This window comes from Phragmites australis, chromosome 9, assembly GCF_958298935.1.
Source record: "Phragmites australis chromosome 9, lpPhrAust1.1, whole genome shotgun sequence".
Lineage (NCBI taxonomy): Eukaryota > Viridiplantae > Streptophyta > Magnoliopsida > Poales > Poaceae > Phragmites > Phragmites australis.
This window is the reverse complement of record NC_084929.1, coordinates 28,712,955-28,737,082: the sequence shown is the minus strand read 5'-3', so window position 1 is coordinate 28,737,082 and position 24,128 is coordinate 28,712,955. Positions and strand designations below refer to the sequence as shown.

Sequence of the window (24,128 nt, the reverse complement as noted above, 5' to 3'; positions counted from 1 at the left end):
TTATGCAAGTATCCAGGTATATTCTCCACTATTAACCTTTTGAAATAATTGTAACAAAGCTTTTGAAAACAATTTTAAAAGTAACAAATGTAGGCATCTTCTGTTGATACTGAGTATCACCTTAAGTCCCCAATGTATTAGAAGATAACCTGGTAACAAAGCTGTCGAAACAGTTTTAAAACCAGAACTAGCGTAACAAGTTATATCTGAGGGTTTTCGATCCTGGAAGAGGCTACACCTCACTCTGCAGTCCCTATTATCACATATGGTGTACCTCTAGTACCACACAACTTCTGACGGATTGAGTTAGGAACCTCATCACACGGGCATCTAGTCCACGCACTCACTCATCAAGACACACGCACCCTGAGTCTAGTCAAATGGGGTCACGCTTCGCATGTCCATGACCGTGGACACGGCTATTCGAATAGATTTACACTCTACAGAGGTTGTACAGTTTTACCCATGCGATATGCTCAGCCTCCAACCTTAGCTAGTGGAGGAGCGAATCATACGGAGACCCTTCAAACACCTTTCCTGCCGGGCTTTTCCACGAGACACGCCAAGTACCAGAGCTGCATGTTCTGAAGGCCAGCATCCCTTTTTAAGCCTAGGCCGGTTCCTGAAACCTCCAAACAGCGGGACATATGGACTCTTGGCTGCTCGCTGCTCTCAGCTTCCTGGTATGATGCCCAACCCAGTCCGGTGTAAGGAAAAGTCAAATAGATGTATTTGAATTTGAACTGGATTTGTATGATTCAATTCGAATGTAATTGAATTGAATTTGTAAATGTTCAATTTGAGTAAATGGTATTAGATTGGATTGGATGATTCAATGAATGACTTGAATTCGAAATGGATTTGTAAATGCATTTGTAAAGATTCAAATAGAATAATTTGAATTGGTAATTGGAGTTGGAAAGATTCAAACGAATGCATTCAAATTTGGAATCTAATGTGTGATGATTTGATGAATGTATTTGGATTCGAAATGGATTTATAGCAATTCAATTTGAATAGCTTGAATTGAATTGGATTGGCATGAATTGACAAGATATTGGAGCGATGATTTGAATTATAAGATCAGAACTTGAACCTTAATTCAAATCAAATGAATTGAAATTGCCAAATGATTATATTGAAATGAATGGAGTACAATTTGAATGATTCGAATTGCATGCGGGTATGAAATCAACAATGATTTGATGAATCTGGATTTGAGATATTTGGGATTCGAGATTTATCCAACAAGAATATTTGAAGTCGATTGAATGTCGGTGAATTGAAACTAGATTGAGATTCTAATTGGAGAGAGACTCAATTCGAGTAGAACAAAATTAAATGGGGATAATTTAATTGAATAATTGAATTATAGATTTGAGTTGGATTGGAAGATTGATTTTCAGGATTGATTTGGAAAAGGAAGTTACCGAAGTAACTTAAACAGATTCAAATTTGAGAGACATTCAAATTCGAATAGCCACACAAAGAACTATAAAAATAATTAAACCAAAATGCATATGATCAATTCATTGCAACTATTTATTTAGAAATTAATTTAGTGCTCTTTGAAATACTTAGCCCAAATAATATATTTGAATACACACATACAAGTATATACATATTCGAATATATATATATATATATTTCCTCGATTTTATACTGGTTTAATAATTAGAAATAGTTTTAATTTGGAGTGAATTTTGCTATATTTTGATATACTAAAACTCAGGGTATTACATGAAAGGACGCCGGAGGCGCCATCGCGGGCGAAGCCCTCGACGAGCCTTCGGAGGCAAGGCGAAGACCATCGCATGGTGCTGTGAGGAAGATGTCCGAGGGTGCTTCGAAGGTGCCATCGGACGTAGACCTTTGGGAGTACGGCGGAGGTGAAACCGATGCCGGCAACTGAAGACCCAGAAAGGTATTATTGTAAATAGGGCATATGTACTTAAGAATAATACCGTATTGCTCTCGAATATGCTAGGAATGTAGCAGTTAGAGAGATATTATTGTACATTGTAACAGAGAGTGGTTGAGTAGGGCCTATAAATAGAGTGGCATTGTAATAAAAAAGATATGTGATATTAATTATGGTATATAATTCCTCAGTCAGTATGTCTGACCTTGCCTTCGGACCTCCTGGTGGGCCGAAGGCCACTTTCTAGTTACGTTACGAGAGTTTTTAATAGCAGGTAAGACTACTTGTTAGTATCATTAAATCATCATTATATAAATAATTTATCATATTCTCAACTCTTATATCTACTCATACACTCTGATTAGATCAACTAAACCTAAATTCAACTCAAGTTACAACAGCAGAGGAGTCAGTCGGTTACTCGGTTGCATTACGGAGGTGCGGTTCACAAGCGCAAAATGTTCGTTTGAGAGAGAACACCACGAACTGCACTGTTCCCGTGTGCTGCACGTGTGTAACCAATCATGTAATCGAGTTCGAGCACTGGGAAGACTTTCTTTTTTCGATGTGCACTGGGCAGGCTTGGTTTAACTGGCGCGTCGCTAACTCGGTTTGAACTGTTGCTGACTTGCCCTCTCGTTGTACAGCCGCGCGCCATTAATAACGCGAAGTCACTCGTAATGTCAGGTCGCTGTACGGATTTTGTTGTGAGAGTCGACAATGCGGAAGTTCTGGAGCATGGGCGGAGCCAGCATAGGCGCAGCGAGGGCAAAGCCTCCGGATTTAAGTCTTTTTTCATAAAGTTGTGGATGTTTAATCACTGGTATGTATGTCCGTATTTAATTTTTAGGTTAGGTTCGGGCATGTTCTAGAGTAGTGGAGCTTTTCAGGAGGAGATAAGATCTTATTCGTGTACCGTGGTTGACAATGCGAAATGTGGGGTGCTAGTTCTAGACCATTTCGATAGGCGCTGGGATCCTAATCGTCGGAGCGACAGTGCATAGCATCGTCTTAATGAACACTAATTTTGCAGCTGAGTTCACAGGTCAGTGCTATCATGTAAAGCGTCAGCTGTCATTTGAGATGCCTATGTTCACGTGTATGTTCATTCACAGTTTGCTAATAGTGTGAAGGTAAGAATCATCGTACAAATAAATACCAGATTCTTAGTTTATTTTATCAGAAAAACTAAGATATAACTATAGTTAGATACATATATATTGACTATTTATCAGAAACCTATAATATCATATCACAGACATACTTTATATTCTTATATAGTTTAAAATAATATTTTTCATAAAAATCATCAAAATACTATCATTGCTACTTCCACTAATCATTCTGAAATAATTATATTATACAAAGTATCACGTAAAATTATATGACTTCACAGAATAATTAACCACATATAAAAACTGTGATATTGGTTCATCAGAATCATCTTCTATGAGATAATACTGTTTGTATTGCTCAAATACATACATGTTATATAAAGTGTAATATTACATAGCATATTGCCTAAAATTATTTAATCCTCATGAATTACAGAAAAATGAGATAGATACTTTGCAAACGATATAATGTGATAATCTTACATAATTATTCACAAAGTCTTTGCTAGTATATTTATTTCATTTATGAAATTTGTACGATACGACTTCGAGAGTTACAAAGTTCAGAGGAGTAAACTCCTAAGATATATAACTTGTTAATGATCATCAAACCATATATATTGCACTCTTTTTACTTTTTGAGTTTTGCTCTCTAATTTTCTCATATAAAGTTTTTAATGAGGCAATATCAATACCAGCATATATATATATTAGTTTCTCTTAAGATTTTTCCTACTATGCTTTCAATAGTATATTACCGTCAATATTTTTCTTCTCATATTTTTATAGGCTTTTTAGGAGTTACTCATTAATCAATATACAAGGATGAATCAATCAAAGAGAAGTGTTATGATTGATCTCATCAGAGTGCATAACCGTCTGTGGCCGTTGCTTTCTTACCATCCGTTGGGGAGGAATATCTCCCCCAACAAACACCTCTTCATACCTGTATAAATATGTACATTAGATCGATGAATGGAATACAAACTCTTATTTATCTACTATTACTACTGTTCAATCGAGTTTACAATACAGGTAACACCGGCAGCCAGCCGAACTGTGGATACTGCTCACGTGTATGCAAAGCATTCGTCAGAGCAGGAAGGATCCGCTCACCAAATAACTGCTGATGACCATATTTAAACTCCTGGAGATAAGCAAAGAAGAACAAGGAATCGAGAACTGCAAGCTGTGAAAGGCCGCCCAGCAAGGCAGCAACCAGCAGAGAATCGTAGACAGAGAGAGAGAGAGCAACTTCTGATATTCACTTACACTCGATAAAACTCGCCAAAAACATTTACAAATTGAAATAAAAAAAATGAAAAGAATACTATGGTATTTCGTGTAAAAAAAGGCAAACAGAATCACCATGGATGGAGTAGAATTGATAAAACTGCTAATCACTGTGTTTTACATTCTTTGCGTAATTACGTACTTGTATATAGAACTCAATCAAATATGTGAGCGAGGTACTTAAGCAGAGCTACGTACGTGGCGCCTCCGCATCTGGTGAATGGTGATTAGTGGAGAAGGAACCCGAGGACCTCCCTGACGCGGCGCTGCCACGCCGGCTCCGCGGCCGGCGGCGGCTTGGCGTTGAAGATGCCGTCGTTGCCCGCGAGCACCCTGTACTTGTCCTTGCGCGTGAGGCTGGTGCACTCGAACCCGAGCGTGGCGGCGAGAATCCGCTGCACGTGGTTGGCGACGTCGACGGGGCTCTTGCCCGCCGCGCACGTCGCTTCGGCGGGGAGCTGGTTCAGGAACGTCACCTCGTAGACGGGCCTCGGGTTCATGAAGAAGAAGATGGGGTCCATGGCCTTCCACCCCCTCGCCGTCGTCGGGTGGAAGAGCCCGACGCGGTAGTTCATCGCCACGGGCACGATCCGGTCGCTGAGCTCGGCGAAGAGCGCGGAGAAGCGGAGCAGAAAGGGCTCCCGGCATGTGGTGCCCTCGGGGCAGACGGCCACGTCGCCCCGGGACAGCTCCGCGCGCATGTGCGCCGCGTCCACGTCCCGGTCGCGCGTCAGCCGCACCGTCGGGATAGGCGAGAGGATCTCCGAGAGGCGGGAGATGGAGTACGTCACGGCGGCCACGCGGCGGCCGAGGACGGTCGCGAGGACCACGGGGTCCATGAGCGTGCGGTGCGTGCAGACGAAGAGGACGCCCGAGGGCGAGCCGTCCGGGGTGTTGTTGCCGGCGCCGACGTGGGGAGGCGCGCGGCCGTGCATGATGACGGCGCCGCCGAAGATTGGCGCGATGCGGGGGATGCTCCAGATGGGGACCGTAATGCCGACGCCGATGCGGACGAAGGCGAGGAGCACGCCGAGGGGGAGCCAGACGAGGATGACGAGGGACATGAACGGCGTGGGACGGCACACGAGGCGGCCGTCGTGGAAGATGACCGGCCGGAATGGCGGGGCGTTCATCACGTCGCCCGCGGTGAACGGCGGCTGGAGTTGCTCCTGCATGGACGTAACATACGTGGTCATCAGACAAAAGTTACTGCATGAGTAGTGCACTTATACTGGTAATACTAGTATACAATATTATCGATTACTAAATTACCAGTATTAAACCAAGTGCTCTTTTTTTATTTTCCTGTATTTATTGCAAGTTTATTCTTTTTTGAGGAACTGTAGTGCAAGTTGCATTCTAAATTAATGTGCCACGATCTTGTGGCTATTTGCTCACATGAAGAAATAGAACAAACAATTAAGGTGATGTGCTGTGGTTATGGTTCACATTTGTCCGTATCTTATCGGAGATATTCCTTTGAACAGTAGCGCATGGCCAGAAGCTCTGCTATAAGTGCTTAAGTGGTGCAAATTCTGCTACTGCTACAGTGTTACATTTGAAATTCTGTGCTACTAGTATTATTATACGTCTTCAAAAAGAACGCGTTGGAAACAAACGAAATATTGCAATGAAAAACCATCTACGATTATCGGTGTCGCACCTTGCAGTACGGCAAGAAGGAGTGCGCCATCTCTGACCGGCCGAGCCCGAGGTCCGGCCAGCCGCCGTCGGCGAACAGCGCGCGCACGCGGTCAGCCATGGCTTCCTTCCCGCCGCCCCTGACGATCCCCGTTGACCGCCTGAGCCGGCTGTACTCCAGCTCGCACCCGACCACCTCGTGCGCGCCGAGGTGCTCCCTGGCGAACGGCTCCACCATCACCCGGGGCATCCGCGTCACCACGACGCGCCTCCCCTCGCATCCCCCGAACGCGGCCCACGCCGCGGCGTCGACGTCGTCGGCCAAGAACTTGGGCAGCACGGCGCGTGCCACGGCCTCCACCTCGGCCCGCGGCACCCCCGCCGTGGCCACGAACGCCGCGAGGCGCAGCGCCAGGCGCCCCCTGCCCAGCAGCTCCAGCAGCCGCAGCAGAGGCCACACCGCCAGCAGCGCCGCGAACCGCAGCAGGCCCGAGGCCTCGAACGCCACGAGCATGAAGTACGGGAACGTGTCCGCGCCACGCAGCAGCGCGCCCTCCAGCTCCGCCACCACGGAGCGGCGCCGGGACGCCGGCGTGGGCATCATCACCATGGATGATCTTGGGCTCCTGGCCTTTGTACGCGCGTGTTGTTGTCGAGACGTGGACTGATGGACGATGAGTCGAAGCAATCAAGCCGAGGGCCGAGCAAAGACGTGCGAAGGATATAAGGGAAGTGGAGGAGGTGGGCAGCGTTTGGTTGGACCCCGATCACCTAGCGCGTGCATGGGCACATGGCCACGGTTCGGGCGCACGCACTGGTGAGCGACTCCGGGTAGCTGCCTGAGCGGTAGGATTAGGAGGGAGGGTTGCACCGAGCTCGCATGCGAGAGCGGGCGCGCAAAAAGCGCGGGAGAGGAGAGGAGAGGCGATCGATGACCTAACTCGCAACAAACCGGGTCTAGTTAACTGGCAAGGTGATCGAGGAGAGGCTTTTGCTGGTTCTGTGGCTCGCCGACCCTTTTATGCCTGCGCCGCGTGTGAACCGATGCGGAGGGTTGCGTGACGGACCGCGCCGCGCGACGAGGTCGACGGGATTTAAAGGCGATGGATACTAACGCTGCTACTGCACTTCCGGGTGCGTGCGAGAACGTTCTTACTACCAAACTTAATTACCAACACGTCGCGGCGCCGCTGATCATCCACGTACGCGGCCACCTTTGCGTTGCCGCGCGTCGCGCGGCTGGGTTTTCGTGGGTCAGCCTGTTCCCGTGTTCGCCCTTGATTGATTGATTGATTGCGTGACTCGGTCAATATTGGTGTACGGATGAAGCCTTTCTACTGCTGTGCCATCCTCTTTTAAGTCATATCCAGTCGATACATTAAAAATATATTCACTATAATACTATTATAGTATCCCTTAACACTATTATAGTATTTTTTTTATTTTTTTTATCTCCAACAGCTACCATATTTCCTACCTTTCATTACTCTTCTACTTCATCCAGACCCATAGTCATTCACTCACTACAGTGATATCGATCCTCTCTCTCCTCCCGTAAATTTGCAGCACTGGCCGATACGGCACTTGTCGGCCGTATCCCTGTAGAGGTCGAAGCTTCCTCTACTGGAGCGATCTATCGGGCGGACGAATCGGCAAATCGACGGGAACAGGGATGCGACCGCTCAATACTTCTTCTGCTGGAGTTGGCCTTAGCGCCTGTTTGGATTATAGATATACTAGGAAGAGACACGCGCTACTCCACGTGCGTTCAACTCTGTAGCTGGATTTGCAGCTGCATTTCTTAACGAGCCGACCTAATTCTCAATGGGCTGGCCTTGGCCCATCTCCACCTAGCCCAAAAGCCTTTTGGCCTGGTTCGGCTTCGGCCGGATCAAAAGGGTTGTGGCAACCCTAGCTGCCGTCACTTTAGCCTCTCTCTTCTCTCTCTCCTGCGTGAGGCGCAAGAGGAGGGCGACGATGACTGGGCGGTAACCCGTGCTGGTGATGCGCAGGCTGGAGGGATGCGGAGCTTCACTTGAGGGGTTCCGCGCATGTTGAGGTGGAGGCGGTGCGCGGCTTCACGCCGGCGGAGGAGGACAAGAGCCGACGGCACGTGTGCAGGCGTGGTCCCCGGAGGGGAAGACGGAGGTGGCTTGTGGGGGACCCGCTTTGTGGAAGGCGTCAACGGGTCGGCAAGTGGTAGCGACGACCTGTGCAGGGGCGTCGCGTGGGTGGAGGCAGGCGAATCAACACGGTTTCGGGCGGCGGCAACTTGAATCTAGTGGGGCGCAGCTCCGGTAGCTTCGGCCTGCGGCGGAGGAGGCAGATCCAGGCGAGAAAGGGCGGCGGCATGCGTTGGGGAGGTGGATCTGGGTGGTGACGGTAGCGTGGATTCGAGGGGTGCCAAGGGGCCGAGGAGGCAGACCAGCACCGCCATCGGCAGGAGGCGGCAGGCCGTTGGGCCCCAACCCCAATCCGATCGTCTGAAGAAGTAGGTGGCGAGGATTCTTGCGCCGGCGACTAGAGTTTGTGGAGGGAGGTGTTGTAGTTGTCTGGACTCACGCAGGGTGAAGCTGGCACCAGGACCGGGACCCACGTGTCATAGACGTGCTACATGAGCTACAGTAGATTGATGCCCTGGGAGCACGCCGAGTCATGAACCTTTAGGATATTAGATATATTTGTCACGCCTAAGTTTAGCTAAGTGTTACTTGTTATTAAAATATGGCTAATAAATTTTTAGTCACAAGTGTAATAAAATTAGTAAAAAAATTGACTGTATGACGTATGACGAGAGGCTAATAAAATATGACTTGCCACAATTATAACAACTAACCAAATAATTGTCTATAAATCTATAACACGACTAAGCTTAAACACGACAAGGTTAGGCTCAAACCAAATATACCCTTAGTTTTGTGGAAATGATAGTCGTGTAATGAACACCAAATATCCGAGTCTAGCCACTCAACTGTGCTAGAGGAAATGATGGATGCTCAAATAATACATGTATATGTGTTGGATAAAAGAGCAATTTTAGATTTAATTTAATCCATATAAATCATGAACACGAACGAATAAACTAGTATAATCATATAGCATTAGTATATCCTAAACATGTACGTAACGAGTCTACACATATATCTTTCTAATATACTCGATAACAGAAACAACAAAATATTAAGCATGGCATACATGAGAAAATAAAAGATCTAATCACAGTGAACATAACGATCAATAGCAAGAGATGTAGAGGACTCCATGATGATGATGACGAAGAAGATATAGAGGAAGCAAATCGTGAGCAGTCACACCGAATGCTTCTCAAAAACCTTATTTGTTTTCTCCTGGTGCAAGATCTCAAGGGCGATGGGTTCCATAGACCTGCTCTTCCCATCGTCGATGCACGTTGGTACAGTGGGATGAAGTAGTCTATCTTTGGCGACGCAGCAGAGAGGAAGAGGCAAAAATCCTAACTCGCATTTTTGTGTGTGGTGGCGGTCGATAGGTATATATATAGAAAATTACGTAGTTGAAATGTACCACGATCAAACTCTTAACTGATGTGATCTCTGTATCTCATAATCGTGTTGACCATATTCCCACATAGCAAAAGAAGACCGCACATGCGTAAGCTATAGAACCCGATTTTGGTGGATTATTCACACATGTGTCGTGCGCTCACACCATTCTCCCCAACCCCGACCCAGGACGAGGACGGGAGGGAGAGACTACGACGGTGGGTAGGGTGAGGAGTGATGGCGGCGGGTAGAGTGAGGTGTGAGGAGGGCGTGGATCGATGGGTTGCGAGCTTGCGGTTAGTGGGGATCGGGAGGGCGAGATGTAGGTCAGTGACATTGGTAGATAATTTCCACCATCTTTAAGAGAAATTTGATCATATATCCCTAATTTGATCCACCTTTAATAATATATCTGAAGTTTATCATTATTTGATCATATGCCCTAATATGAAATTTTGTTACAAACTAGCCCCTATGGGACATATGATCAAATGTTGATTAATTTCAGAAATATTATCAAAGGTTGATCAACTTTGAGACATATAATCAAATTTCCCCATCTTTAAAATGGAGGTTGCTATACTCAACTCATAAAATTGACTGCTTTTGTGGCAACCAGGGTTGCGGCCACTTCTGCTTATACGTGCAACTCGATTGGAGATAGTCGAGAACCCTCCTATACTGTAGCTCTCTTCCCATTAGAGAACCTCACCGGATTTGCTTGCCGTCTTTGGCTGGCCCCCTCCTTCTCACTCACGGTGGTTGCTGACCGTGAGTTGGAGGGGTCCCTTCCTTGTATAGGCCCCCATAGTAGTAGTTTAGCTATATATCTATTTGGAGTTTGGTTTTTGGAGCTTCTTTGTGCCGGATGTCAATCCTCCTTTGTCGGCTCTCTCTTTTGGTGGTGGTGGTGATGGTGATATTGGCCGAACTGAGTCTGCTACTGGTTGTGATGGATCTGCGCGTGGCTAGCGTCTCACTCTCGTTCTCGTCCATTGTTAGATGCGTCCCAGACGGCGGTGTGACCTTCGTGGGGTCCGGATATGGCGTCCTAGAGTGGGCTCCCTTCTGCTCGGCATTCGCTATCGAGGAACAGTTCACTGCTGATGGCTTCATCAAGTTTGTCTTCAGTGCTCAGGTTCTAACCAACACTGCTAATACTACGCCATTTATTTGGAGTTCTGCTGAGCATCATTGCCGTTTCGTTGGCGCGATTTGTTCCTTTCTCAATGCTACCGCGAATCTAGTTGTCTTGTTGAAGATGCGATGGGGGGATTTCTCATATCCCTTTGCTTTGTATGTGTACTCGGGTCGCCAGATCTTGGTTTGGCGATGCCGGTCAAGGCTACTGGGCCTCTAACTCCGGTGAATCTGAGGTTGGTGGCACCAGCTTGAAGATCCTTACGGAATTCGGCATTGAGACTGCCAATGCTCGTTCAGTGTCCCAGATGCGGCCTGATGAAGCTTTCTGGTCGTTGGTTGTTGCGGCTTTACAATGTTTGGTTCTTGGCATCGACTCCGGTGAATGGAAGAGAAGGTCTTCAGTGTTCCGTGTCGCTGGCTTCAGCTCGTCGACGTCAGGTGCGGCGGAAGACAAGGTAGAGGTAGAAGATTGCAGAAAGGCTCTGGTTCTCTGTTTTTGCAATTTTTAGTTGTTGTACGAGGATGAATGTAAAATAGAGATATATTTGCACGATATATGAATGAAATCCTTTCCCTTTGAAAAAAAAAAGAATCATGTTGGGGAGAAACAGGCTAGAAGCGTGCCGTTTGAGGGCCAAAAGCGGCTTTTTTTCGCTAGAAGATGCTCATAAGCTGTTCCAAAGGGGTCAGTGAGAGCGTAGACACCGGCTGTCGACACCAAGGTTTCATTTACCGACCGGAGCTCGGTTACCGAGCTCCGGCGGTAACCGAAAATGCGCGATAACCGCGGTTACCGGTCAAAAATTCAAAAAAATTCGGAGAAAATTCATTCGGCAAATTTTAAATTTTTGCAAAAAAATCATGTTTTTGTCCTCTCGGTAACCGAGCGGTTTGGGTCGGTTACCGAGCGGTTTGGGTCGGTTACCGAGCGATTTTCTCGTATTTTTGATTCGGTCGGTTACCGAGCGGTTTGGGTCGGTAACCGCTCGGTTTTCTCGATTTATCGAGCGGTTTTATCGAATTTCAGCGCAGTTAAAAAAAAACCGAAAAAAGGGTTCAATCTTGTAAAATCAATAACTAATTCATCCGAGCTTCAAATCAAGTGAAACAAATTTTGTTGACTTTCTTGTAACATGATCTACAGGATAAAAGTATTTATACTCATAAAAAAGTTCAAAATTTTCTGTGAGAAATTTTATTTGTTAAACAAAGGTAAATGCATAGTTTACTCTTTGCTAATCCAAAAATCATGAAACTAATTTTGTTAGTCTTCTTATATGATCCTATATCTTTTAAAAATATATTAACTCATGAATTAGTTATTGTAACATGCATGATTGTGTAAATGTGTTGCGACTAGATTAATTCATAACTGACCCATCACACCTTAAAAATTAGTGAAACCACTTTCATTAGCTTATTTATATTATGATTTACGTAGAAAAAATAATAGTAGACATGAAAAAATTAATTACAGTGATGTTTCTTAACATATTCACTTTATGCTTGTGAACTTTGTAAAAATCATAGAGAATTTAATAAAACTCTAAATAAAGTGAAATCAATTTTAAAGATTCTCTTAAAATACGTTTTATACAAGAAAAATATGTGTTTGCATGTTACACTTTTCCTTAACGTGAGTTAATAATTGAGCCGCGCGCTTCAATTTTTTCCATTTTTTTCAAACTTTCTCCCTATAGAATATGATGCAAACGACATTATTTTTGAAATTTTTTTTCACAGAAGTTCTTAGAATTATGTCTAGCTTTTTTAAAGATTTTTTTAAATTTTTTTAATTTTTAATTTTTTTTTCGAATTTTTTGAATTCAAATTTCGGTTACCGAGCGGTTTGTGAAACCGGACCGGACCGGGAAGGTCGGTAACCGCGATTTTTGAGCGGTTACCGACGGTTTTTTAACCCTGGTCGACACTAGCTAGATAGCGCTCCACACTTGTGCAAGAACCAAACAATTCACGACACCTTACCATCTGCATCACACAGAAGCACGGCAAGAAACCAAATTATTCATGTACCATCTGCATCATATTACACAGAAGCACGGCACGAAGCCAAGCAGCATATCGGTGTTGTCGTACGGAGGAAGGCTTCCACCGTCCCACGTACGGATCTTGATCCGTGCCCACTCCCCTCGCCACTTCCACTTCTACGGGCTCTTCGACTTGGCGCATATGTCATTGTGCCCGTTCGGTCCATCTGGACTATCTATTTTTTTATATGATATTTATCTAACTATTAATTTTTATATATTTTATAATATTTTTTCATGTACATCTCTAACATGAATCTTAATATAAATAAACGATTCTAATAAATCATATGTCCGCATGTTCTTAATAGAATTTTTTGCCCAAAAACACCCTGTACAGCCTTCGTCTTACTTAGAAGATGTTCTCCCATAACCCATGAGGAATTTCTCTATTACAAGATGTGTATGAGAAAATTTGATTTCCATAAACTTAAAAGGGGACGAGGATAAAAAGATTGCTCCCCGTTATATCCCCGATACCATACATATACATATTTTTATTATATAAATGCATAAACATTACATTACGTAGGAAGAATAATAAATTAATACTATTTTTTTATCTAACTTATAACATTTAACTCATATTATATTAATTGCCCTTTATACATTAATAAATTACTTATTTATACTACAAACACATTATTAATATATATAGATAATAAATTATTATTCAATTTTACATCTTTATTAAGATCTAATTCTCGTAAAATTCCCGCAGAGGCATAATGGAAGAGAACTTTATCCGATAACTAAATAGGTACGGAATGATAAAACATTCCACAGTGAGAATTGATCCGTTGCCATCTCTAATCCTGCTAGTACCAGCTCCGGGTGCTGCAAATGCAAATACTCGACAAGACAACGAGCGCGACGAAACGAAAGGGTCATATGTGCTGTGCGTGTCGACGATGCGTTTTATGTGTGGACATGGCCTGTCAGATCAAGCAAACAACGAAGTAACAACAGTTCAGATCAGGCGCACAACGAGGACCGAACATTATTGGTCAACACACGATAGTAGCTGTTGTAGAATTGATGGGCCGCATAGACTACTCAGTACTCCCGCTGTCAGATGAAGCTACTACAGTTTAGTTGATCATAGTGCTTGGGGACAGTCCAACTTCTTATGCTCCAACTATGCCCAAAAAAACAGGTATCGATCTCAGTTGTACTACAGTTTAGTGGATCATAGTGCTTAGTGACATTCCAACTTGTTATTCTTCATGTAGATATCTATAGCCTGTACTAGAATTGACACCGAAACAGAATTTGATCTGAACCCTGTTCTTTTCAGTCTGTTCACATGTCAATATGTTAGTCGTGCTTCATCGCTCTCAAAAGGACATCCATTTAACTCTCCGTCGCAGTTTCCATTGACCTGGACACAGGGTTCAATTTATCGTTTTTTAATCGCTTCTGACGGTAACTCAAAATGCACAGTTATCGTTACAATCGATCGAAATTCGGCTGAAATTCGCACAAAATTTATTTGCTAAAATTTAAAATTTAGAAAAAAAATGTTAGATTCTTCGTTCGGTAATCGATCGGTTACCGAGTGATTTTCTCGATTTATCGAGTGGTTTTTTTTAAATTTTTCGTATTATCGGTAACTGCTCAATTTTCTCGTTTTCTCGATTTTCAGTGAAATTCAACAAAAAACTAAAAAATTAGCTCAATCTTGTAAAATCAATAACTAATTCATCTGACCTTCAAATCAAGTGAAATAAATTTTGTTGGTTTTCTTATAACATAATATACATGATAAAAGTATTTATACTCATAAAAAAGTTGAAAATTTTCTGTGAGAAAATATATTTGTTAAACCAAGTTAAATGCATAGTATACTCTTTGCTAATCCAAAAATCATGAAACTAATTTTGTTAGTCTTCTTACATGATCTTATGTCTTTTAAAATACATGAACTCATGAATTAGTTATTGTAGCAGGCAGGATTGTGTAAATGTGTTGTAACTAGATTAATTCATAACTGACCCATCACACCTCCAAAATTAGTGAAACCACTTTTATTAGTTTATATATACTATTCTTTATGTAAGAAAAATAATGGTAGACATGAAAAAGTTAATTACAGTGTTATTTCTCAACATATTTATTTTATGCTTGTGAACATTGTAAAAATCATAGAGAAATTAATAAAACTCTAAATGAAGTGAAATCAATTTTAAAGATCCTCTTAAGATACGTTAAAAAAAAAGTGTTTATATGTTAAGCTTTTCCTTAACATGAGTTAATAACTGAGCTGCATGTTTCAATTTTTTTCATTTTTTAAAACTTCCTCCCTATAAGATATGATGCAAACGATATTATTTTTGAATTTTTTTCACAAAAGATCTTAGAATTGTCTCTAGTTTGTTGTAGTATTTTTTTTGAATTTTTTTCAAAATTTTGAATTCAAATTCGGTTACCGTTCGGTTTCTGAAATTGAACCGGAACGGTAAGCTCGGTAACCGTGAATTTCGACCGGTTACCATCCATAAATTAAACCTTGCCTGGACAACGCATGAGACGACGCAGCCCTCCATGTCGAGCATGACGTGGCATGTGAACGGAAACCAAGTTGCCGCCTTTTATATTTGTTTGGTAGAGTTATCTTGATCTAAATTTTTTATGAGGTGTGATTTTTTGGAAAATGATTTTTTTATTCTTTAGAATAAATTTTATAGACGAAGTGATTTTGTACAGGAAGTGATTCTGTACAGGAAGTGAATCAGAAAAAATTATTTATTTAGCTCATAGCATCTAGTTCATTTTAAATAATCACTACTATAAATTCTATTCGAGAAGCTGCTGCTCTGGGAGCTAACTCTGTCAAACAGATCCTCGATCTCCCCGGTAATAATGCTCTGACAACAAACCACACCAAGATGTAACAATAGCTCGGGTGTTTCACGCCAAGTTTCTCGGTTTGTTATGATCAATTGATCCCCTATTAGTTACTGACGGTAGCTTTCGATTGCGTCGTTTTGATGGGGAGGTTGAGTACCTCGTCTGGTGGAGAGAGGAGCAGTTCTGGATCAAAACGTTTTGATGGAGAAGAGTCTGCTAGAGGTTGATTTAATTCTGAATGGACTCAAAATTAAAACAGGCACATGCTTGCTCTCATTACACTACAAACGTCGGGATAATCAGTGGTCAAGAGTAAGTCACTCGACGTGAAAATTGTAAATACCTCTGCAAGCAGGGGCGGATCCAGCCCAATGTCAAAGGGGGTGCTGGGTCTCTTACTATTGGACTAAATTCAAGGTTTATGGGCTAAAATGATGTATTTTTTCTGAATTTTCTCATTCTTTCTCCTGGGCTTCCTGGGCTTGTGGACTAAAATGATACATTTTTTTTCTAAATTTTCCTCTATCTTTCTATGTCTTCCTGGGCTGGGCCCGTACTGCAGCCCCCCAGCACGGGCCCTGGATCCGCCCCTGTCTGCAAGTTACTTGAAGTTTGCAAATATCTCAAAAAAATAGTTGTGTTTACCGACTACAATTCTAATTCTATTGTAAAATCCCTTCTCAACATTCTAACTTGATGTCATATTAACATATTTGCCGTGATGCGATTTTGAATGTTCCACTTAGGTTTTCAGCATGGAAATGTGGAGGATGGGTATGGGTCTAACAGGGCACTAAAGTGCACTGAATCAAATGTATCATTGCAATTAAATGAGAAGTTTAAATGAGCCATAACACGTAGTTAAACCCTCTTTAATCACTTCTATCTATGCTATCAGTCAACATGGAGCACTCCATGTCACATCGTGGCAAATATATTAACACAAACTCAAGTGAGAACCCATAGGAGGGTTTTGCAACAGGGTTTAGAGCATATTTGTTTAAGTTTTAGATTGTGATAATTTAGTTCAGATTGTAGAATCTGTGGATGCTCATTTTCATCAGATTGTAGATTGTAGGATTTTACAGTACAACTTAGCTTATGAATTATAAGAATAAGCTTTTATTTGTAAAAATTTGTTTTTGCTTTTGCTTTTGGGGCTAGAATCTATAATTAGAATAAAAAATAAACAGTGGCTTAGACTTGTGGGGGTGATAAATACAACTACTCTATCCGATCATAAATATTTGATGTTTTGATCAAGATCTGATCAAACTTTCAAAACTTTGATCGTCAATAACTTCCAAAATATTTAGTTTGAAAACATAAAAATCATACATGTAGATTTTTCTTGAAAAATGTTTTTCATAATATTATATTTTTATTGAATATTATAACTATATTCTAATAGAAAATAGTAGTCAAAGTTGCACGTCGAAGACCGTAAAAAATAAAAAACATCATGTATTTGAGTATATTACTTGTAGGGGGTATTTACAACTTTAGTTGTCTTGTAGGGGTATTTTCAATTTTTCCTTAATCTCTATTTGACTAGAATAGAAAAAAAAAATCAAAATTGTTATGAGTGAGATAAGTTTTGTTCGCGATAAAGAAAAGGGACGACAAAGAAAAAGACAACTCAAGCCTAGGCCTTAGCCTGTACGATTCTTTCTCGTCCATGCAACCCTAGAAGCGAATCATCAACTTTCAGCTCAAGAATTTAAAGTTGGATTAGACCAAAACAAGCATATTCCTTATGTTGAATAAAATGCCATAAATTGAGCATATATATTATTCCACGTACATAATTACAAGAACAAAAATTCGAGCTATCTATATACATAGATAAGTAACTGAGCAAATAAATATTAACAGTAGCAAACATATCTAACATGTGTATCTTAAATAGCCGAATTCCAGAATAAAGCATATGAGTAAATACTCCAAAATAATGACAGCACAAATATGAAAGAAGTTGTATTGCTCTCAGATTTTGTATAACAATTGGCCTCAAGACTTAGTTGTCTTGCCCCTTAATTGTTCTATTGATCTCATCAGAGATTAGGCTATTAGTGAGATCTCAACTAGCAAATAGAACTTGGACAAAAATTAAGTATACGTTCTGGACAGTGAACTGAATGGAGATCCTCTAACTGAATACATCTAGAATACATCTAGCCATAACAGTACTAACCAAGTCATACAAAATATGAGATCTACTGAAGTATGTTATGGCCAAAATATTTTAGTACAGAGCTGATCAGAGCACCTTCAGAAACAAAACTGAAGAGGCTTCGGCCAATATTCAGAAGCAAATGCGCAGTAGGCTACAGCCAAAATTCAGCAACATGTGCACAAAAGGCTACAGCCACTATTCAGTACAAAAGCAATAACAGAGTTACGCCCAAAATGCAGTACCAAACCAATAACAGAGACAACAACTTTCTATCCAGATCACAAGTCTATAGCTATTGTACTCAGCTAATAGCCTAACCTAAAATCACAAAATCATCACAGAGCATGTGCCGTCCAGAGGGAGAGGGAGAATACTCATAGCGAAAAACGACTGAAATCGAAAAGAAGAGAGGCTAGGCATGGCTAGCAAGCCGCTGTCCCAGAAAACCTATCACCCTCCGTTCCCGGCGGTGAGGGGAGATCGAAGATACAAAGCCCTCTACCGTACTGCCACCACAATACGGGCGAGCCTCAACAGTGCAGCTCCGCCCACCAACAGTCCTTCCTCTTGAATAGAACACCAGAGACAGCACGAGATAAACTCGGGCTCAAGTTCCCGATGCACCTTATAGAGAAATCACAAGGGAGAGAAACAACAGTCAAAGCTCCTTCTTCACATAGAGAGGGAGAGGGGAAGAAATAGGAGTCTTTTTTCCCCATCGCAGAGAACCGGCGCTAGCCTTCCCAGCAAGATACCCGTGGCCATCCAGTGATCCGACGGCTCCTGGTGTTGCTGTAGCCGGCCATGCCGTCCAGAGGAGCAACCGCCCGAGGAAGCTCCCAGGAGGATCGGCCTGAAGCCGTTGCTGTCGCCAACACCCAGGAAAAGATCGAACATCACAGCCAGGGAAAAGGTCTTTCCCATCCCAACCCTAGTAGCATACTAGAAGGTGCCCTTCGCAGGCCTCGGCCGAAAGCAGTAGCAGTAGCCCGATCCTGACAGCCCAAAAGTCGGCCCAAGACATAAAATATTGAAATTTCCATAGTTTACAACACCTTATACCCTTATTAAGTTTGTCCTACAAATCTAAATTCCCCATTATGCTGAATTGTAATCATCAAATAACCTTATTAAGAATTTAGCAAATTCTTGATTTCTTACCGATTGCTACCAAAAATTTAGCGAGCTCCTATCTTGTTCTCGGCTTCTACACGTTCTCTGCCTCTCTTGCCAATCTTTCGTAGAGCAACGTGGACACGAAGAGGCTCTGTAGACTCAGCAAAGAGACCCGTGCCACCGTTGGCTACTCCTAACCGCTCACGACTTCTGCAACGCGTCGTGTTTGCTGCTACCCTCCTCGCACCGAAGCCGCGGGGGGGGGGGGGGGGGGCGCCACTACTCCGCTGCCGCTGCCACCGGCGAGACGCAGAGAGTGGCGGCGGAGATAGTCCGCTGCACCCTCGGCAGCGCCAGGCACCGGAGCTCGCCAGGTTCCCCTCCCTCCCCTCCGCGTCGTACTGCTTTGCCCGTTTGGGCACCAGGGTTTAGGGCCGCGTCGCGTGGAAATGGTCCGCTCACTTGTGTTCGCTGCTATGGCAGAGGAGGCGATGCGGATACTGGAGCAGGGGGCCTCGAACCTGCAGGGCGGCGGCGAGGGCAGCGACGAGGCCGTGGGGCTGCTCATTCTCGCCATGTCCACGCTGCTCTACCGGAGGTATGTCGCACTGGACAACTCCTTTGTGTAATCCTTTAAAATCTGAGCAAATTTGTGACAGCTTTCCGTAAAAATGTAATGTGTATTTGGCCCTTAGATTGGGTCAATTTGGCTTCTGACCTCCTTGGCTAGTTATGTCTGTTTGTTCTTTAGATTTATATATCCACGGCATTTAGGAAGGGATTCAGGCATTGCACACATTATGAAACGAACAAGAGGATTTAGAGTGGATGTGCCTTCCGAGGTTTGCATAGTAGCTACCTATTGGCGGATGAATGTAGTCTGGATGATACATGAGTGGAGTGTGGAGAATTTCATACGTTCTACAGATTTTTCGCTTTAACATGAGAACTGCCTAATATGATCCATATCTGTGGTGGATAATTACTGTTTCATGTTCATGTGGCACAACGGCGCTGAGTTGCTAGCGAGACAACTGCAACCTGATGCTTGATTTACCTTTACTGATTAGTTCTTCCCCCTTGAGCATATTCGAGTCCTTTGAGTAAAATTATGTGCGTTTTCTCTGTGCAGCGGAAAACGCCAAGATGCAATGGAAAAGCTCAAAGCCACCCAACAGGTTGCTCCTTCTGCAGCTTTCAGAGGTGTTTTTTTTTTTGTAGGTCTCTTTTTATAAGGGCAGTTCTGTATAGTGGGGAGTACAGAATGTGGATCACTTGCAGTTTAAACATCCAAAGCAAAGAGGTTCTAATTTTAGCCAGAAGTGTTCTAATTTAGTAGCTGATGGTTCTTTGGCCATCTAGTATTCTTGTGCCAGAAAAGAAGGCATCAACTGATGTGAAAACAGGGAAACATTTTACATTTCTAAGGAAGCTTACCAAAAAAAAAAAAAAAGATGTTGAGAGTAGGGATTTCTAATGCAGTCGATGCTCTTGAGTCTTGGATGCCATTTCTGATTGGTAAGTGATTGTGCAGTTGCAGCGTGGGAATCACTAATGGGACTACGCATGGAAGGACAGATTAGTCCTCCACAACCCTAGGTGAAATTTAATGGTTATATTAAATACAGGAGATCTCCTCAGTGTCCCCAAATGATTCGGCTGATCTGTCAATCAAAGATGATGATAGCAAATGGCCTGATCAGGACCATCTAAAATTTTGGGTTAATGCTATCAAAGGACTTATTGCACTTCTAAATGGAGAAACAGAATCAGGTAATTTTATGTCCTGAATATCATTTCTAGATCAATTAGGGAGTGATTATAAAGTTGATTTAAATTTGCTCTTTATCAGCAGCCCAGCTGTTCGTTGATGGGTGCAGGGACTTTGCTGAAGGCAAAAATCAAACAGGTATAACGGTCTTTGAAACTGAACATTTTCTTTTCTCTGCAATAAGTGAATACATGGGTCTTACTGATGTCGTATCCAGAAAATGCTGCCCTTTCATATGGCGAATATTTACATTGTGTTGGGGATTTTTCTATGGCAACACAAGTGTATGAGAGAGTTCTTGAGGCAGTTCGCATGGAAGATATGTCTGGAAACCTTTTAGCAGCAGGAAACATGGTTCCTGAGGAGGTTTCGCTTGGGGCCACTTGCTCATATGGCCAGCTTTTATCTCACTCTGGGTAAGATCCAGAGTAATCTGTACCGTTATTCTTTGGTTATATTTGTTATAAATTTATCCCAATATTTGATTTATAAACTTATAGAGCATCCTCCTTTTGGACTGCAACTATTTCTTAATCTCTTCCCTTTTATGGGGGTTCACCTTTTCCTTTTAATCCAGGAAGTGTGGTGAGGCAGAGGATTATCTCACAAGAGCACTACAGAAGGCTGAAGAACAATTTGGTTTGGACACTAAGTTCATTAAATGAATAAAAGAAAATAGTGGCATTCAAGTACTTGACCACAATTCAATAATCATAAAACCCTTAATCCATGCAGGTGCAAACCACCCAAAAGTCGGCATTGTATTGACCTGTGTAGCTAGAATGTACAAACTGAAAGCAAAATCCGAAGGTTCTAGTTCAATTATGGTTCAGGAGGTCAGTGAATCATTCACTCTTCGAACAGTTTTGTGTGTCCACTAGGTTGTGCAGAGGTTGTGCAGGAACTTTATTCAATCCACGTGATTCATACTTGAACACAGTGAACTGTTTGCCTATTTAATCAGCTGTTTGATTACAGGGATTGTACAGGAAGACCCTAGAAGTATTGAAAGCCCCTGCTATTAATTCTGAGGGTAAAACAATGATCTTCTATCTATGACGGGGTTCCTTTCCATCACTTGAGTGATACATTGTTATTATTTATATTTTGCAGGTACCAGCAAGCAAATGGATTGGAGAGATATCATCTCCCTTGCTAGAGGTTATATTTTTAAGGTTGGACCATTATTCTCTATTTTTGTGGCATCTTCTACCTTAAGGCTCTTATATTAAGATTAGTCCATGTAACTCTTTAATAGCAAGTTACTTAGTACGACAATGATTATGCCATATTGTTTGCAATCTGTTATAATGATTGATTCAATATTCGAGTTTGTTATACAACTCTTACAAGCAAGTTACTTGTTGCAACAGGACGCATGGCATACTGCTCATAATCCGGTATCATAATCAATTGAATTTGAATGTTATCCTTAGTTATTCATCCTAGCATACTGTTTATATTCCTTTATCATAATCAGTTGTATTTGAATGTTGTCCTTAGTTTATTCATCCTAGCATATCCGGAACTGTGTCTTCATTGCATCCTGTTTGGATTACCCGAATAGATTATCTTAGTTTCTATCTATTCTACTTTGTTATCCTAGTAGAATAGGTGCACTCTAAACCATCATGTGGAGCTAACCATGGGAAGAATGACTTCTAATCCTTTAAATTCTGATTTCCGAAATTTGGCATACAGGGCTTAGCCCTTGCCATCGAGCTAGAGCTAGAGTAAGCCTGGGATTTGCTGGGCCATGACAAATCTGACTATTACAGCAATATTCAAATAAAAACCAATCATAGTAATTAGCATCAACATCAATGCTAGCAGTTCTTGCCTATATGAATATTGCTTATAGCGGGGGGGGGGGGGGGGCTCTTACCGCGTGGCTTGTGCTCCCATTCTTCAGAGTTAACACTGAAATTACGCTCAACTTGCAGGTGAGTATGCAGAATTGTTGCGTATTCAGTCAAATCGGAAGGCGGAAGGTGAACGGATGAAGGAGTGGGCAGAAGATGCTTGGAGGAATCGTAGATTAACACTGGCTCAAGCATTGGACTTTTCAGAACCTTCAAAACCAACTGTCGTTCTTGATACCCGAATCAGCAGGGTCGTGGAGCATCACAATCTGCTGAAATGTAGACTATGTTACTATGTAGGATTTCACAATAATCAATGAACGCACCTTTGATGTAATATATTGAAGTTTTGCTCTCCATGGATTTGCTAGTGCGTCGCGTGTGTTTCGACGCTCCTAAACCTGAATTTGGTGCGTCCTTATTTTTTAACAAGAAATTAACATACTTAAATCCTGATGAAACGAACAACACCATTGATTTAGTGATCACCTGCACAGGGTCATCAGTTAAACTAACTAGGCTATCTGAATGTTTTTAGTTTGAGTTTGTAGACTTGTAGTAGCATATTTTCTGCAAAAATCTAAAAATAGATAACATACAGAATATATATTGTAAAAATAGATAAACCGTATTTACAAATATAGCATGTGTATTTGGTACCTCATTCAACGAAAATATGTTTTCGGTATATCGTGCACCGAAAAAGGTGGGGCCTGGCTATATTCGTGTGTACCGTATTCGGCATATAAGGTGTTGAATACAGCCGGGCCTCGCTGTGGTGTCGGTGGCTCGTGTTTTGCTTTCGGTGCGTCGCGTGCTGCTGTTGTCGTTGGCTCATGTGCCGTATGTTGCTGTTGTCCCCACATTCATATTATAAAATGTGTGCCGTCTCTTGTCGCCTGTGCCGTGTGCAGTTGTCGTCGATGGGTTTAAATTTCACGTGGCCGACACCTTCTCTGTCTCATGATCTAATTGCATCGTGTTGTGATCGTGCGCTTGCCCAAAGTTGATGTCAAAGGAGAAAAAATCACAAGGGATTTCTTAAGCCACAAATAATACAATCATATGCATAGTGCATAGCTGTTGAATACCAAGATCATCTCAAGATGGCGGTGGAAAATGGCGACGCAAATTAGCGGAAGAATGCCAGTTGTGCCAGTCAATGCTATCAGGGTAAGAAGGTTGTTGTCTCTGAGGTGGTAATAGAAAATTGTAATAATGGGTACAAGCAAATCCACCATTATTTTCAGGGTCATCAGTGTCCTTCGAAGATAGAGGTCTCGGAGGGAGGAGTCGTTGTGGCATGAAGTCATCGTCATCGTTGCCATCTTGAGCTATCACGGTAGGAGCACGTACTATTTCCATGTTGGTTGTACGCCATCTCGATGTGGTGCGTGAACGTCCTCTTGCAGTGTTCCTTGAACCTTCTCATGTATCGCTGCGGGAACGTTGAGGCATTGGTGGCATGGAATCATCATCTTCATCATTTTCTGGTTGAATAGTAGAGGGCGCCCTGCACTCATTAGGTTTGCTGATATTCATCGTCTTCTACGCGAACTAGGCATGACACCCCCGCTGAAGAGCATATACATCACCAAAAAATTTGGGATATCTTTGTTGATCAACTTTGCGTCTTCCGGGAATACCTAACACAAAAGATGAGCATTCGAA

At 42.6% G+C, this 24,128-nt stretch overlaps 2 protein-coding genes across 3 annotated transcripts; one reads left to right on the top strand and one right to left on the bottom strand.

The window, feature by feature from the left end:
* Positions 1-3,404: 3,404 nt before the first annotated feature.
* LOC133929012 (glycerol-3-phosphate acyltransferase 5-like) lies at positions 3,405-7,023 on the bottom strand. Of its 2 annotated transcripts, XM_062375589.1 has the most exons (3): positions 5,993-7,023; positions 4,528-5,498; positions 3,405-3,982 (listed from the first exon to the last, which is right to left on the bottom strand). In XM_062375589.1, the coding sequence occupies exons 1-2, from the start codon at positions 6,578-6,580 to the stop codon at positions 4,557-4,559; spliced, it is 1,530 nt and encodes a 509-aa protein (XP_062231573.1). In that variant the 5' UTR covers positions 6,581-7,023; the 3' UTR covers positions 3,405-3,982; positions 4,528-4,556. The 2 variants fall into 2 exon arrangements, with proteins under 2 accessions (XP_062231573.1, XP_062231572.1); XM_062375588.1 differs by lacking the exon at positions 3,405-3,982 and having other exon boundaries at positions 4,283-5,498.
* Positions 7,024-19,073: 12,050 nt separating this feature from the next.
* Positions 19,074-22,814, top strand: LOC133929011 (uncharacterized). The gene is made up of 12 exons (XM_062375587.1): positions 19,074-19,198; positions 19,308-19,422; positions 19,957-20,027; positions 20,359-20,406; positions 20,466-20,597; positions 20,677-20,733; positions 20,813-21,011; positions 21,173-21,234; positions 21,331-21,431; positions 21,574-21,628; positions 21,709-21,756; positions 22,539-22,814. Exons 2-12 carry the CDS (start codon positions 19,316-19,318, stop codon positions 22,775-22,777), a joined length of 1,119 nt encoding a protein of 372 aa, XP_062231571.1. The 5' UTR covers positions 19,074-19,198; positions 19,308-19,315; the 3' UTR covers positions 22,778-22,814.
* Positions 22,815-24,128: the final 1,314 nt, after the last annotated feature.

What these genes read in the sequence shown, in the direction of transcription:
- LOC133929012 (XM_062375589.1), bottom strand. Translation starts at nt 6,580, where the DNA reads ATGGTGATGATGCCCACGCCGGCGTCCCGGCGCCGCTCCGTGGTGGCG. An exon ending in CCTTCTTGCCGTACTGCAAG is followed by an intron (nt 5,499 to 5,992) that starts GTGCGACACCGA and finishes ACGTCCATGCAG; the next exon opens with GAGCAACTCCAGCCGCCGTT.
- LOC133929011 (XM_062375587.1), top strand. Translation starts at nt 19,316, where the DNA reads ATGCGGATACTGGAGCAGGGGGCCTCGAACCTGCAGGGCGGCGGCGAG. An exon ending in GAAGGCTGAAGAACAATTTG is followed by an intron (nt 21,235 to 21,330) that starts GTTTGGACACTA and finishes TAATCCATGCAG; the next exon opens with GTGCAAACCACCCAAAAGTC. An exon ending in TATCATCTCCCTTGCTAGAG is followed by an intron (nt 21,757 to 22,538) that starts GTTATATTTTTA and finishes CTCAACTTGCAG; the next exon opens with GTGAGTATGCAGAATTGTTG.